The following is a 16,739-nucleotide window of genomic DNA, read 5'->3' as shown; positions in this document are numbered from 1 at the left end:
ATAATCTCATAAAAGTGAATTTGCATTTTTAGCCTTCAAGTCCACATTTCTCTAAAATGTGCAGTAATTTAACACACAGCTTTTGTGTTTATATTACTTATCCTTCCACTCTCCAAGAACACCTAAGTGAAGACAGTGGAACTAAAATTTCTCTCCTGTGGACTCCTGATTTCAATTTTTTCCTTCTTATGTTATTATCTATCACCAAATAATGGTCAAACTGGTTTAGTTCTCTTCAAACACATAACATTTATTAAACTTCCTTCTTTCTGAATGAACACAGCCTTGATATTAGGCTTATTATTTGCCTGTCAACTGCAAAAGCTTGTTACTTCACAGTTCTTTTAAGAGTCTGGAAAACTAGAAGATCTCAAAAACACTCTCAGCAAAAGCCTGGTAAATATGATATATAGAGAGACCAACGAATATTCCCTACTGATCACAGTATTTCACTGGCTAGTCAAATATCAACCTAATATAAAACAGTGTCTTCCAAAACGTAATCATTCTATAAGGGAAAAGAGGTTTAATTAATCAAGAAAATTTTTTTCACAAAGCTCCCTGACATTGAAAGTAATAAATGGGACTTCTCTGCTTTTTGGTCAGCCCTAAAATTGCAGCAGATAACTGCAGTTTCCTTGAGCATTCAAAAACCTTTCTTTCCTAAACAAAAGCCATTTTGAAAGTTTTTAAGCAAATATAGAAAATTATGCTAAAATCCACTTTATGCCAGGAAATGCCAATTTTTTTCTTAGCTTCTGACTCATCCTTAATTTCTTTAAAAATCGCTATCTGGCAGTCTTGACATGCTTGCTTCTGGTGAACAGTGCTGCTGAATCACTTTCTTGCCTTACCTTAAACAGCTCCAAGAGATTTAACAATAATGTTCTGAGAAAAGATTGAAATACCTTCCTGTGCACTGGTCCCTCCTGGATCAGTTGGATTTGCAGGTCCAGCTGGTGGCTCATATCCTACTACCAAATCAATTGTTGCCTAAAGAGAAATACACTTTTTTATGTGGCCCACAGTATTCACAACAGTTGATTTAAGCAGTAAGTTGTTCTAACACTGTACGTGAATAGTTAACTATTCACGGCCACAACAGTTTTTAAAAGTTTCAGCTAGTAAATTAATGAACTATTATTAAGCTATATGTATATACAAACAATAAAGATTACACAATTTGCAGCTAATGGACTAGGTTCTAAAATAATATCTAACAAATGGAGTTTGCTGTGTTTATATTTAGAAAAATCTGTCACAATACAAGCATGTAAGATGTTCTACAGGTGTTAATTTTAGTTCCACAATATTCATGGCAGAAAGGTAACATCCTAAATTTGCAGAGAGAAAAACAAAGGCAGTAGAGAAATAACGCTATCTCATCAACAACTTAACAAGTCTGAACTGTCAGTAAAATTTCCTATCTGGCTTTTCCAATTGCTTGTTCGCATCGCCATCCTGGAAGAAAAACACCACATTATTTTCCATTCAAATTATAGAATTGTCTTTTTTTTGCTTGACTGTGGTTTTGGATGACTGAACAAACCATTATTATTCCTAGTTGCCAGAGTAACATGAGGAGTCAGCAAAAAAAGCCCAACCCTGTGACCAACTAATCATGATATTAAACTGCAGCTGATGAGATACTGAAATTACGCTTAGAGCCTCTCATTATTGAAGTGTACTAGAATGCAGTATGAAATGCCTTAACAGCTACACTGCACAAACACAGTAAAGTCCCAGGTTCCAAAAACTACTTAATACATAACTAAGCTAATAACCATTTAAATTTAAACATGTTCTAAATCAAGTAAAGCAAGTTCTTGTGTAACTTTCTGAATGGAGCTGGCAGTGAACATATACATGATCATGTGCCTTCTAGAACCAGTGCTATAACACAAGTAGCTGTTACAAAGCATATGGCAAAAAAGGTGCATATGGGAACTCCATTTGGTATTTGGAAAATGTACTTTTTCAACATCAGGGTGATTTCCATGCATACTCTAATGCATGGCCCATATTACTTGTAACACATATATACAAATACATGACATAGACAGAGGAAACAAAATTGTATAGACATAGTTATCTCTGGTTATAAATTTCCTCTGTCTGGAGTTTTTGCTAGAAATTTCCAAGCATTAAATTGGTATTAGCCTTGTGCTGGAGCATTTTGATGAAGAATACCGAAAAATAAGAAAATGTAAGTCACTCACTCCAGTTTCTTGTCCTCTTTCATTTAGTAGAGGTATGAGTTTGAAGGGAAAAGATCTGCTTTGGTTACCTACGAGATCCTTAAGTGCTACAGATGCACTGCCAATTAATCTGAAATTAAATAAAAATCATTATTAGAATGCAAGTATAAATCAAACAGAGGCTCCCATTTTTCTTTTGCTAGCATCTGTTAGTCAACCAAGTAACTCCAGCCATTACTTGCAAACTCTAAGCACAACAAAAGACCATTGCAAATGCCATGTAATGATTGTGTACTAGTAATCTGTAATTTCTGTTTCATTACACTTAAATGCGTTGGTGTTCTTTATGGCAGCCACAGCTTTAACCAAACACAGTACCTTTTAAAGAGGTTAAAAAACAAATTATTTTTAGCGTTATTTTTGAAAATAATGTTCTGCATAACTTTCAACAGCCATATCACTTATTTCCACCACTGAATTACAGATTTGCAAATTCTCAGGTGAGAAGTAGTGAATAAAAACTAGGTATGACAGCTGTTGTACTACACAGAAAGAGATACAAAGCCAGAGACATCCACGTCTTTGTAATGAAAACAGTGAAACAAAACAAATGCACATCAATGTTCTTACTAGAAAATTTCAATGTTAATCTGCTTGCTCATACTCTGCATTTTGGAACAGGTTCATCTTCTTACTTCTAAATTCTCAGAACATTTCTTATGGTTCTAGAGGGGTCTACCAAAGGAAGGTTTCAAAGGGATCTGACATGTGGTAGACTCTTCTGAACTACTTCTGCCTACTTTGGGACTGCATTTGTCACTCCCACCATCTCCCAGAAAGATGAAAATCGCATGTACTTTTAACCTTAGAGACTACTTTGAGGCATAATTTCTCAGTGTGGTACTGGTCTCATGATACCTGGCACTGTATTTCATTCCCATGGTATGTAGTAAGAGTTTACTCCCCTACTGAAGTGGATTGCTGGAATAACTGAGATTTTTTTCAATGAAAAAAAAAAAAAGCCAAGATAATTTAACCCTGTAAATATTTCAAAGAACATGTGTTACAAATAAAATACCAGCTTTGTTGCCAAAGCAGAAAAAAGATCTGTACACAGAGAATCTAACTGAGGTCCCCTGAAGTTACAGAGCTTTTTCATGGAGCAGCTAAGGATGCAAGGGTATTTTCTGACGTGCAGCAAGAGCACTGCTATAGCTACTCTTGCATACTGTGTCATGAGAACATAAATTATTTTTTCGCAAAGTACATTAGGATACCTAACCATAAAACAAGAATTTCCTGCAAATATACCTTCCAGGCATTACACATCCACATCACAACTTCTGTTTAGCTGCAGAAACTTACATATTTTGAGGTGTCATAGAAGGGAAAACCCAACAAGACTACCCATAAGCAGCTAGGCCAAATCTGATTCTAGAGAAAGAAAATACTTTCCTACGCACATTTGTAGAAAAATTATATAGACTTGACATTTTGATTTGATATGAGCTGGAGTGACAACTTCAAAAACATTATCAATTCAGAAGCCGCCCAAAATAATCTCAAATCATCAGGGTGAATGTTTCAGCAACCACACCCTCCTATCTAGTGACATTAACTCAAGAATTGCTATTCACCTGTAGTGCTTTTGAAATTTTCCACTGTACATTTCCATTTCTACATCCTCATCCATCCTGTACAAATGATAACTGCATGCATTTGAATGCATAGTAACCATTTTTAAAATAGTGATCACTGATGTTCAGAAGACTGAAGAGGTAATCAGTTACATAGACTTCTTGCTTGCAACCAGCTGCCTCTATATATATATATATGCCTTTATTTCCCCTTTCTTTAGCATGTTTGGCCACAATAGTCTCCAGTCTTTTTCCACTCTAGCAAGACTGAGAAATTTAATATTCGGTCTACAAACTTAGTCTGCTTCTAAGCTTTAGCCAAATTCTAAGCTTTGGGCACTATTCTGCCTTTCCCAAAGTCGTCCTGTTCGCTGGATTCCGGATGTTTCACCCCTCCCTTAGCAGAACCACAGAACTAATGAGGCTGGAAGGAATCACTCATGATCATCTAGTCCAGTGCCTCTGCTCAAGCTTAGTCAGCTAGAATAGGTTACCCATGACTACGTCCAGTCTGGTTTTGATCATACAGCTACTTAACGACTGAAGTAATACATTCCAAAGTAACAAGGAATGCCTCAGAGTCATCCTTAGGTCTCATCTTTGTCACTCATACACAAGTCTTAGAGAAAGCCTTTTTTCCAACATGCTTCTGTCAGGTCTCTAACCTTTGGGCTAAGTCAGCTAAGTCAGATCTCAGGAGCTGTTGTGAGATCACATCCATCACCAGTTCATTGATGTTTAGTGCTTTGCTGCAAGGTCTGCTCCTGTACTTCCCTCCGATAGGTAACTAGACCCACTGTATGGCTACTGTGAAATTCCTGGGTTCCTCCAAACTCTGAAGACTCTTTACCTTCAGGCAGGATTGTATGTGATCTCCATCTGAAGTCATGACTTACAAGATGACAAGGAATCCTTCCCTTCCAGCACAGCTGAAAAGACTTTCTGCTACCTGTTCATTGTCAAAGGACACTGTTCTTTGCTGGACCTATTTCAGCTTTCTTCCTCTTGCCTGAGCAGATTGACATTTGCCCATTTAATTCCAGATCACACTAGCCCCTTGACACCATCAATTGGGACACTTTGCCACCGAAATAGCTTAATGCATCCTCTGACCTTTTGTTCATCAGCTGTTTTAGCAGAAGACCAAAGCAAATGAGTAAATGTTTAAGTACCTTTTTGGCCATCCCTAAGACTTCTATAGGTATAATGCCCAATCAGTCTGGTCTCTTAAACTTCGCCAGCTTTGCAGGAGTAAAGTAAAAATCCTGTCCTGCCACAAGCAGTTTAAACATTCTGGTCTACCACCGGAGAAGACACCAAAAATAAATGCAAAGTTCCTATTCAGAAGCTGATTTTGAACCTTACCAGGCCTATGATGGTTTCCCTGCAGTGATCAAAGGAAAGTACTTAGTTTATAAGCATGAAATCAATGAACTACTGATGACCAACTACTAAACACGGAGTTGCATTTGTGCCAAAGCTAATTAATCCGTTAGTGCTGTGGTTAGCACTTCCTGTTAGCTGCCTAAATAACCAAGCGAAGTGAAACTTCACACCCATGTCTGGATCCGGAAGTGCTAACTCACAGTACCACCCATTTTATTATTCCTCTTGGTTTGAAGGTAGCAATCTATATCAAATTCTTTACCCTATCATGTCCTCTAGCTGCTTACATGCTACTTATACTGGAAGCCTCAAGGTTTAAATTACTCAAGAGTCAAATATTTAAATTATTTTCATCTATTTTTGAGGGTTTATTTTGGCAGAGGTTTGTATTTATGATTCTCATCAGCAAACGTGATTCTACACTGCAGTTACAATTACTATACTCAATCTTTCTTTCTCGGTGTGTATATTTCATTATAGACTATGCTACAAGACCCAACACCTACCTTCTGTTATTGCTGCTATGTTTAACTATTTTTATTAAGAAAAACCTCTATTTTATCTTTACTTATTTGATAATACTCTTTGCAAGAACAAACTTTCAAAAAGAAACAAAACATGGATACTGTTTTGAACAAGGAAGGAAAGTCCAAAACTGAACCTTGAACTGTCTAGATCTTTCATACCGTGGATGCAAGGAAAGTCTGCAACTATGTACAGTCACACTGATGCGGAAAAGAATCCACACAAAAGGGCACAGCTGTAGGAGGATTTAAACAATCTGGAAATTATTTAACTATGACAAATACTTAGCAATGATTAAATAGTTTGCTGCACTGCTCATTTGTAGCTGCATTTTTCTGTTAGAGCAAAGGGTGTGCCCAATCTGTTTTTCCTACCTCACTAGGTTACTAACTACACAAAGGACACGGGGAAAAACATAATCTCAACTCTTTCTCCTAACTTCACAGGGACAACTGACATTTCTGTGGGGTTTTTGGGATGTTTTTAACTGCATAGATTTGTGTTCTGAGAACTTGAAATCTTTCTACTAACAGTATTAGATGTAATAGAAAACAGATGTGTTCTCTTTTCAAACATCTTTATGCCGGAAAATCTAACTAAGCATGAATCATACGAGTCCTCTGGTTTATTCCTATGATGGTCTGTCTGTGTACAGTGGTTTGCTTTATTTATCTTTTCCAAGTATTGTGACTTTTCACCATGAAGAGCACTCATTAACCCATCTGCTAAAGTGTAGTGATCCTGTAAATGAAGCAGTAAATTCTCTCTCCAGGAAAAAAAAGAAATGGAAAAATATCCAAATGTTCTTTCAGGCTTAATTTACAGAAACATGCCAAAGTAATGAGTTCAGTGCCTTGGCACAGTGTAAAAGCAGAATAACATCCACTGTACTCCTCCTCCTGCATCAGTTTAAGAATGGACTGGATTAACAGCTGTTTCAGCTTCTAGGAGCTGGAACAAATCACGCCTTTTATTGCAATCTTCTGTTCTATTGTTCCAGAAGGTAGTACAGGTTCTGTAGTCACCTCCTGGGCATAGCAACAGACCAGGTGCCTGGAACCAGTCAGGACTAAGAGTGCATGGAACAGCAGAGTGTGGATTGGCTAGGAGCCTTGTGAGTGAGGAGCCAGAGAGGGAGGCTGGGCTGAGAAACACAGCGCTCTGCTTCTGGCCTACACTGCAGCACAGACAGCAGCAGAACATTTGAGCAAAAGTTGGCACTACTTTGAAAGTAACAAAAGCAATCCTCACTGATTATTTTCCTCCAGAAGAAAGAAAATAAAGCCAAAGACATGGTGTAGGTTCTTTTCATTGCTCGTTCTCAGGCAACAGAGGCTCCTAGAGATACTCTTTACCCTCAAAAGCTAAATCCAAATTCAATCTAGATTTAAAAATAAAATATATAAAAGCACAAATCTCTAAAGGGAAGATTGTTGACTTCGACTCAAATCCCACTTAGCTTAGACACCTAATACACCTCCCAGGTTAATGGGTCTACTTGCGGATGTCAAAAGCACACAGCAAACAGTGAGTTTCTTAAATTGAATAAACAGAATAGCCCTCAGTTGTAAGGACCTCAGATAGGCACTGTGCTCCACCTTTCCAATCCTGAACAAACCATGGGAGTGTTATTTGCACACTCTTCCACTGAGCACTGCTTTGAAATGCTGCAGCACTTCAGACATGTATCTAACTATAGACTTTTCCTTAAATATTAAAAGAGGATACTGCGAAAAAATAGCCAAGCTATGATATGGTAGACCTAAATCTCTCTCCAACTCAGTAAACAGAATCAGTAACTCCACAGAAATACAGGTTATGCCTACATGCAATTGGTAGGTGAAAAACTTATTCCACATTCCCTCCTTTCATGTACTCTTTCATCTAAATGTGAATGTACATTAGTATCAAATCTCTTCAGTTGTTACAATGCTTTGTGTCTTTAAAAGAACTACAAGATGCTATTTCCTATTACCATGTAACAATCAGGATGCCTGCTCGTGTATTTCTCACTTCTCACTCCCTTATCCTGTTTCCCTGCCAATATCCCTTCCAAAGACACCGCACATTGCAAATATTTGGCTGTTATTGAGGATCTGTTTTTAAAGAGCTTTACTTTGAAGGTGTTACTCTGGCTTTGATATGAACAACTTTCTGTGCATAAACCCAAGCAAAACAAATAGGCATTTGCACAAGCTGGGGGTTAAGAGTTACAAATATGAGTCTAGATGATATTTACAAATACAATTTGAAGAAAACCAACCATATGACTGCTAAACTTTGAACCCATGTACAGAGTGAAACAATTTAGGTGCTTCAGATAATCACTTTCCTTTATTTTCTGATACATTATAAAGTCCACTGCAAAATTCTGATTACTGGCAAGCTTTCATATCTCAAGTTTTGAGATTTCCATAAAGTCAGAGGCATGCAATATATTCCTGCCTAACTGACCTGCAGGAATCTCAAGAATGAGAGACCTGAGGGCACTGGCTTGATTCACAGTGATTTTACGACAGAGCTGTTGGAGTATTGTAAAAACCTGAATCCACATGCTGGGAGGAGGCAGAGAGTAGTAAAGAAAAGCTAACAATGGAATTGGCCTACTATGAGTAAACATGAATGTTTGCCTAATATATATGAAATCTGTCATGAATAAAAAGAACAGAGATGACGTGTTCATACTCTCTTCTAAAACAGCAACAGCGAACACTACTTGGAATTGACAGAAAAGAGAGAGCACAGCAAACAGCAGCTATCAGTTCCATTTTCCCCTGTACTGCTGTATTGGAAGTCATGTTTAGTACTGGGGGGGAAGGAGGTAGGGAGAGGGAAGAAGGAACATACTTGTTTTGTCCAATTGTTTCAAAATCCTTCACAATAATTGTTAGGGAAGATGAATTATCCAGAGGAATTCCTTTCAAGTCAAACTCAACAATCTGAACAAAAAAAAATGGACCAAACACAAATTATAATTACAAGTTACGAAAAATTACCAGCAGAGTAGCATATACAACAAAATTATTCAGAAATAAATTTTGCATTTAGTGAGAGACCAAATCCAGCTTACATTTGCAAAAGCAAACTAAAAAATGATCATAGCATTTGCTCATAGCAAATGTATTTGATTTGCTAATTACTAGCAACAATAGCACAATTAAATTGTTTAATAGTGAGCCATAATTTCTTTTGCAGTTCCACTTCCTCACACTATTGTCTTGTTATTCGTAATATCTGATGTTAGTCCCCTTCAATATTGGCTGAATTCAGTTGCTATTGAATTTAAACAAATAGTTGTAGGGTCCCTTTCTTTGTAATTCTAATTACAAAATATAAGAAAAATATTTAACTTTCATTTATCTTTGTAAAAAAACACTGCCAAGAAAACATTTTCCCCATGAAAAATATTACTGAAGATGCAAAATAGGACTAGGTCTACAAATAAGCCATGAGGATTTTCAACACATAAGTCCTTCTAAATCTGTATGATTTTTCCTGGTATATAATAAATTATCCCATTTTGTTCCCATACATGTGACTAAACAATGGCTCAGTATCATTGTCATCAAAAGAAAGTGGGAACAAAACCAGGCCACAAACTCATCAGTTATCCATCTAATTTCACATCAGCACATTACTTGATGAATTGTAATACACGGTGCAAGACGAATCCATTCACCTGCATTTGCTAACACCTTGAAAGAACAGGTGGCATTAGATCCTCTTTCCAACAACATACTCAACTGTTGAAACTGACTTAATGACTTTACAAGCATTCTGTCTTAAAATGACCAAGAATTTATTTTTTAAAAAATTACCTCATTCCAAACAGGATTGAGTTCATTTTCAATTTTCTTTGTTTTCTTTTTTTCATCTGCAAATACAAACAAAGCGTGATTATTTGTTTTTGCTAAAGCACTACAAAAACAAAATATTTTTTTCTTTCACTTTTCTAAAGAAGGTTTGAGCTTTAAACCAAATGTTCCAATTCTTTTTACCTCTTCCAGATGTTGCACGTTTTACAATGAAAAAGTCCCCTGGGGAATTTTAGTAGTTGAGGCTTTTTTTTCTGTTTTGTTTAAACATAGCTAGATGTATTTCCAAAAAGCAAAATAAATATTTAGGTTTCTCAACCTTTTATGACCCTTAGCTTCAGCTTCAATAATGATGAAAAAAGACAGATTAAAAGACTTGGAGACGTCAAACCAAATGGCATATCACCTCTAAGTGATAGCAGTAAAGTACTACTTTTGAAAGTAGTAAACAAAATGTGTTACATATTTACCATATATGAGTTACAAAATATTTTTGAATGTTTAGCTCTGGAATAAAATCACATGGAAAGAAATCTTAAGAAGATACGCTTACAGTGTCAGCACTGTCTGGTTTAAATGAGCAAATATTAGAAGAAATACACATGCATGTAAGAGGAAATGCAATCCTTCCTGAAAAGATGGTTTCCAGAGGTTATGCAGAATGACTTCACCAAACTTACTGTGGCCTAAAAATTACAAAAATTAAAAATCTTCCATACTTCATGGTAAAATTTGCATTTGGGCAAGCTAAAAATCACTGGAATGTGGGTTGAGGTGCAAATTATGCATAGCCTGGCATTATTTATCCTGTTCAGTTATGATATATGTATATAGCTCTGATTGAGAACGAGTCTTTTGACACTCAGAAGCACAAAAGAGCACAGGCTCTTTAAACAGAGATTGCATATATTAGACATAACAAACAAGCATATTTAAGTACAGTCACTAAACCAGCTGCTAATCTCCAAAATGCTCAGCCACCACAAGAAGGCCAAGCTTCAGACACACTCCACATCTTTAAGGACTCCAGTAAAGATAATTGCATTTTTGTTATTTGAAATTATGACTATACTTAGCCTGGAAAATGTTGCAAAGGCCTGGGGAACAGAGTAAAGATATGCCAAATGGGCAAGTTCATGTACCTACTAGTCAGGCAGCAGACTGTGGTGGCTCTTATTATCGGATGAGAGTGGGATGTACTGAAAAAGTCAGCCCATGCTGCAAATTGCAAAAACTGACTCCCATTTATGTAACAGGAATTGTCTACAAGTTATACAGGATATTGACTCATGTTATAGGACAAAGGAAAGAGCTTTCATAACATACCATACTGTGGACTGACATTTTGCAGAACAAAGCACTAATTAACAAGCTAGTGAGAGAAAATCAACTTCATGCTATCTAATAGGAGCCAAAGCATTTTCAAAACTGAGTATCCCAGAATATCTGGGGTTGGGCACTGATACCCCAAGTGTCCCTAGAAGCTGGGAGATGAAAAGATGTTTTCACTGCCAGTGAAAAAAAAGAACAGTTACAGCTGTTTGTAAAGGAGATAGTGAATTACAGACCTGATTCTGATGGGACTAATGGATAGAAGTCCTATGATCCCTGCCTAAGCTAAAATGTAACTCTCTAAGGTAAGGAGAGTCCTGGCTTCAACAACATTCAGAACAATTCTTGACAAGGTGCTGAATTTTCCACTCTGAATTATCCATTTTCACAAAAGCAAGATTTGTTTCCACTAATATGCATATTCTAGATTACACTGAGAAGAAGAACTTTTTCTGTTATGCATCTGTGTGAAAGTTGGATGAAAAAACACTGGGAAGCATAGCTTACATTGGGTTTTAGTTGTAATTTTAGTCAGTCAGAGTGTGACATTCACATTCCTCAAGGATATATTTTGCATATATTCTCTTCTCTTTACTGACTTTCTTTTTATTACACTCTTATCTGTATTTTAATGTACTGGGTGGTGGTGGTATTTGTTTTTAAGCTGTTGCCAAATCTCTTTCTTCTTCCAGTCAAAAATCTCCATTGCCAAACAAGTGGATTGCTCAGTTATTCCAGGAGCTCACGTAAGTTTCAGGTCCTCGGGCTGTTTTCCTCTTCTGGTAATGATTGCAGCTATAGCAACCAAGACTAAACCACATCAGGATAAGCTGTACAATAGGGCCAGACACCATTTTTAGTGTGGCCCTACCACGAAATAAGAAATTATAGTGGATACAGGTAGGACACTCTATAGACTTGTTTCTTTAAAAACTAACTACAGTAACTGCGGTACTGTAGAAGAAATCACTGTTTGCTTTATCTTGATGGAGGCGTTATATTACCTTATATTATAACTTGCTAGTTAATATACCCAAGTGGAAACGACTGTTATAAGAATTTAATGGCCAATGAGTTGACTCAGTGTCCAAAAAAATTAAGATGAGCTGTTTGCATAATAACTGTTCCATCATTAAAAAGATAATTATAGTATAGCAAACCAATCAATGTTTCCATCTTTTTTCTTTCTATTGTAATTAGCATTTTAATCAACATCAGCAGGTGGGGAATAGCAGAAACAAACATTATCTTCTACAACAGTCCTAAGTCTAAGATTTAAGAGAGTTAACTAGGTATCCCATAAAACTTTTGTCAAAGTAGAATTAAGATAGCATGGTAGCAGCAATTGCAGGACCAAATGGGCAGACCTCCAAAACCCTGGAAATTAAATTTAGATAATTTAACTCTCTGCAGAACAGAAAATACAAATTTAATGAATAATTACACTCTAAAACTGTTTTCTTTCACACACTGAAATATAAACTAAAATAGCTATGAACTACTGCAGGCCTGCTGAAAAGCTCTTAGATTAACCACAAATAGAAAAAGCAGTTTTATTCAAGTTGGCCCAATCAAAATAAATGCCATTTCACCTCAGTTTTTACTGCATAAAGTGGAATGAGGCAGTCAAAGGGAATGATCAAAGCAGTAAATATCCTATTATTGACTGCACATACAAGCAATTGAATCAATTTTTACACCCTGAGACAAGAATCTAACAAAACAAAGCAATTATACTGATTTGTTATCACTTAGTGTCAGTTTAGCAAATGGCAACAGTTTTTCATATTAATTTGACCAATGATTTGTCTCCCATTGAGTGACAAACTCAGAATCCTGCAAGAACAGCACCCAGTTCCAGATAGCGATATTCATTTACTCTCAGAGTGTTGTTCTCTTTGAACTGTGAGCTGTTCTTAAAGTAAATAAAAATTCCATCCCATTGGACTGGACATAAATGTGTAAAAAAAAAGTTAAATGCTTGCACAAAACTCCTCTGCTATATCAGAACAGAAACAGCTGCCTATTTCCTCCTAATATATATATATATCACTGTAATAACTAATTGGCTGCCCAGTCTGTAACCAGTTTAGTTAAACAAATTGGATGAAATCTATCCTATTCATAGATTAAACCATATTAACTTATGTGTCTTAACATATAAAACATTTGCAGTCACTTTCATACTAACAGTTTCATGGTCATAAGCTTTTTCTTCACAGCATGGCTGTAAAGGTCTGAGACTGAAAGACTGTGTTTCCGTGGGAGTCTTAAATTTACTGAACCTGACATCAGCAAAGGCCCTGTAAATTAAAATTTGAACAAAATACTGTTCTAATGAAATGCCAACTTCCACAGCAATTTTCTGTCAAATGAGTGCTGTTCACTAAGACTTCACCAAGAACACTCCAGAGTCAAACAAAAACATGAAAATGTGCTGCAGCGCCATGGCCAAAGTCCTGCAAATGCCTCAGTTTTTCCCAGCCTAGAACACGTACTCCCAAGTGTGTTTTTATGTCCCCCAGGATTTACATTGGGTAGGGACTAAAGTTAAAGATTTATGCCCTTTGACATAAATCTTCCCAAAATAAAACTGGTTTCCTATCTCTACACACTAACAGGGTGAGGGGGGAACCAGCAGTGTATATATAAAAAAATCTATAAACATAAACAGCCAGAAGTTGAACATATTTCAGATATGACCCTATGCTCTTGCACTTGGTAACCAGGCACTCCATGTACAAATTAAATCAGAGCTGCTTAATAGCTGGTAAAAGCCTGGTATTTTCTGTCCCACTTGAATCACCCTGGATGGGAAGCAAAAAATCAGACTGTTGGTATGTAGTAAAATCACATGAATAGAAGTGGCAGGATAATGAGAAATTAAATATCCTAGTAAAAACCTGTCACAATTATGAAGCTGACACTGGTTAACCATGTTTGGGAACACTAAAAATGCCAATTATAGTACATAAAGGATAAATATAAATTCATTCCTTTAATATCTGTTGTCCAATTCCTGTGTTTGGATAACTGAAGAACTGAAAAACAAATCCAGAGATGCAGAAAAAAAATATCTGTAACTCACATTTACTAGGTAAAAGTGAACTGCATTAGAGCACATAGTAGGAAGAAAAGGTTACAAGGAGGGATTAAACAGACACTTAAGCATAAAGAAGGGAAGGCATAAACCAGATCTGGAGTAGGAAACTGCAGGAACAGAGGCAATACAGAAAAGCAAAACTGTGGCAGGAAAGCAAAGAAAGGCAAGGAACTGAAATGAGAAAATGGATACCTAAGAAGCAGCAGAATGTGAAACAAAGCAGAGAAATTACAGTATCATCACTTTTTGTAGGGCAAGTAAAATCATATTTTAAGAATTATGAAGTTCCAAAAGCTACTGAGTCAGGCTCTGCCACTTGTTCTAACACACAGGGTGGTAAAAAAACCCCCACCAAACCTTGAAAAAAAGGAGGAAACTAAAGGAAATGGAACAATTTCACATCTTTCTGATGCTGAGTAAACATATCTGAAAACTTGTTACTTTGAAAGTTAAGGTTCTGCATGTGCAGTGCCTTGTCCTTTTCCAGCCTACAGCAGTCATGATTTCACATTTGGTTTCTAAAGGTGACAAACTCCTGCAATGATTTTTCACACTTTAAAATAGCATTTGGATTTCAGTGCACAGTTAGGAAACCAGGTCACCAGGAGTTAAGTTGCCTGTTTATCGCAGTTTGGTTTGATGGATTACATGATCCAAAATTGCTTGAAGGTTTTGGCACCTTGAAGATAAATCAATACTAGAAATCAAGTTCCTCTAGTCTAGCCAAGTGAGGTAATGATGGCAACAGGTAAAGTATACTGTAAAATATAATTACCATCCATATAAATGCTAATTTTATCACAGTCTTCTGCTTCTCCCATACATAACTGATGAGCAATGAAAGTGAAAAATACAGTTTCCTTCCAAAATATTTTAATTCAATAATCTCAACAGGCAAAATTTTGATGTGCAATTCTGTTTTTGGAAAAAAAAAAAACCAACAACCAAAACCAAACACCAACAAAAAACCCCAAACCAAACTAAAACAACACCAAACACCTTCAGAAATAGTACTGCTGTTTTTCAGTAAACTACTTGTAACAACAATAAATCAGTCATATAAAAATGCGTGTGACAGTGAGCAGTGCTTGTTCAAAGTAATCAAGACAATAATGATTTTTCAGATGGAAAACAAGGTAACCTTCAATTTCAGAATTAAAAGTGGGTTTACTTATGCAGTTAGACTTGTTTTTAAAGCAACAGGTTAATCCTTTGCAAAAGCTTGTAAAATGTGGATCCTGAAACAGAAGCACAGCTGGTCGGAACAGACCAATGCACTCCACTCAGTACAAACTTCATTCAGCTAACTCCTGTCTCTAATTTAAAAGTCCTCCCTAAAACTCCATCAGAAGCAATTTCAGGAAAACATGTTTTCCCAGATTTTCAAATACTTACAAAGGGCACTATCTTTTACAAAATTTCTTCCCTGACTACATTTATGACAAGTTTCCTTACCTTTAAAAATAACAGAAACGATAGGATCTGGTTTCCCAAACTTGGTTTTAGGGATATTGGTAGCAGATTCCACAATCACCCGAAGCATTGTTTCCCGTCTTCCCTAAATGCTGACTACTACCGAAGGAATGAAGACTTCAACTTCACAGTCCTTAACTTGTGGACTGAAATGCTAGCAGGAAGAGGAGGCAGGGAATTGCTGGTTTACAGCAAAGGAGATCTATGGGTGGATCTATGACGGACTAGCTACTCAAAGCTATGGGGAAAAAAAGTCCTGTAAATTGACACCAGGTTTTGTCTTGCTGCACAGAAAGAGCTCTCGCTAGTGAAATTCTGTGACAGAAAGGGCACGTTGCAAAAACTCAGATTTGTTGTTGCTGCTTTTATTTTTAAACTGCGTGATAAATCTCTCGTCAGAAACCAAGGCAAGAATAAGCATTAAGCAACATGAGCATTAAGCACGACTCTAGAATTCGAGGTAAATCACATCTGCCTCTTGGTATACCAAGGTAGGAAATTTCACGATGGCTTACATTTCCCCCCCTAATTTGTAGAACTTGGTTGTTTGCAAATGCTTTTGGTTTGTCTCCGTGCCAGCCTAGTCACAAACTGGCGATGATCCCCAAAACCAGTGCGAGTCCTCCCCCTCCTGTTGCATTCTGGAACAACGATGTGTTTCATAGCAAACACTGCAGCTTTCTCATGGAACATCCTGGGTATGTATTATTGAAATATGTATCCGTAACTAAAAATTTAAAAGTATTAAGGAAATGCGTGCAAAACAAAAAATAAAAGTGACAAGACACTGTATTGTTTGGAGGCATATATGAATGTTCTGTCTTAACATAAACACGTGCACGAACACTCCGGTAACATGAACTAGGTAACACTTACATGACAAGCACAAGAGCTCTGAGCTCCCCTGTGCTCAGAGTTAGTTTTTCTCAGCTGTGAACAGATGTAAAAACCCGAGAGGTTCACACTGCCACTGCCCCAGGTGTCCCCAAGGAGACAGAAGAGGGGAAGCCAGCAAAATGGAGCAAAATGAGTCACAAGTGAGCGCAGTTCAGCCTAGGTTTTACATGGTCACATCAGAACCATCCTAGCTTGCTTTGTAATTCCTAAAACTATTAGATTTTGGGTAGATGAAGAGGATTTCTGGATAAGAAAAAACACACATGTTCAGAGAGGAACGAGGCTAGAGACACGGAAGAGACAGCACTGAGCAGACCCTGCAGACTCGTCCCGAGCACCACGGCGCAGCGCTCCACCCTCCCGCACCCCGCTG

At 37.0% G+C, this 16,739-nt stretch overlaps 1 protein-coding gene across 1 annotated transcript in view; it reads right to left on the bottom strand.

The window, feature by feature from the left end:
* Positions 1 to 16,697, bottom strand: part of MYOF (myoferlin) — a 64,823-nt gene extending 48,126 nt beyond the window's left edge. The window contains 5 exon segments of the mRNA XM_008643801.2: positions 909 to 993; positions 2,220 to 2,328; positions 8,594 to 8,685; positions 9,565 to 9,620; positions 15,452 to 16,697. Of these exon segments, the coding sequence (XP_008642023.1) occupies positions 909 to 993; positions 2,220 to 2,328; positions 8,594 to 8,685; positions 9,565 to 9,620; positions 15,452 to 15,539 (430 nt within the window). The 5' untranslated portion in view covers positions 15,540 to 16,697.
* Between the last annotated feature and the right edge of the window lie 42 nt (positions 16,698 to 16,739).

Source organism: Corvus brachyrhynchos, unplaced genomic scaffold, assembly GCF_000691975.1.
Source record: "Corvus brachyrhynchos isolate BGI_N302 unplaced genomic scaffold, ASM69197v1 scaffold61, whole genome shotgun sequence".
NCBI lineage: Eukaryota > Metazoa > Chordata > Aves > Passeriformes > Corvidae > Corvus > Corvus brachyrhynchos.
The sequence above is the reverse complement of the archived record's forward strand: the minus strand, read 5'-3'. Positions and strand labels throughout refer to the sequence as shown.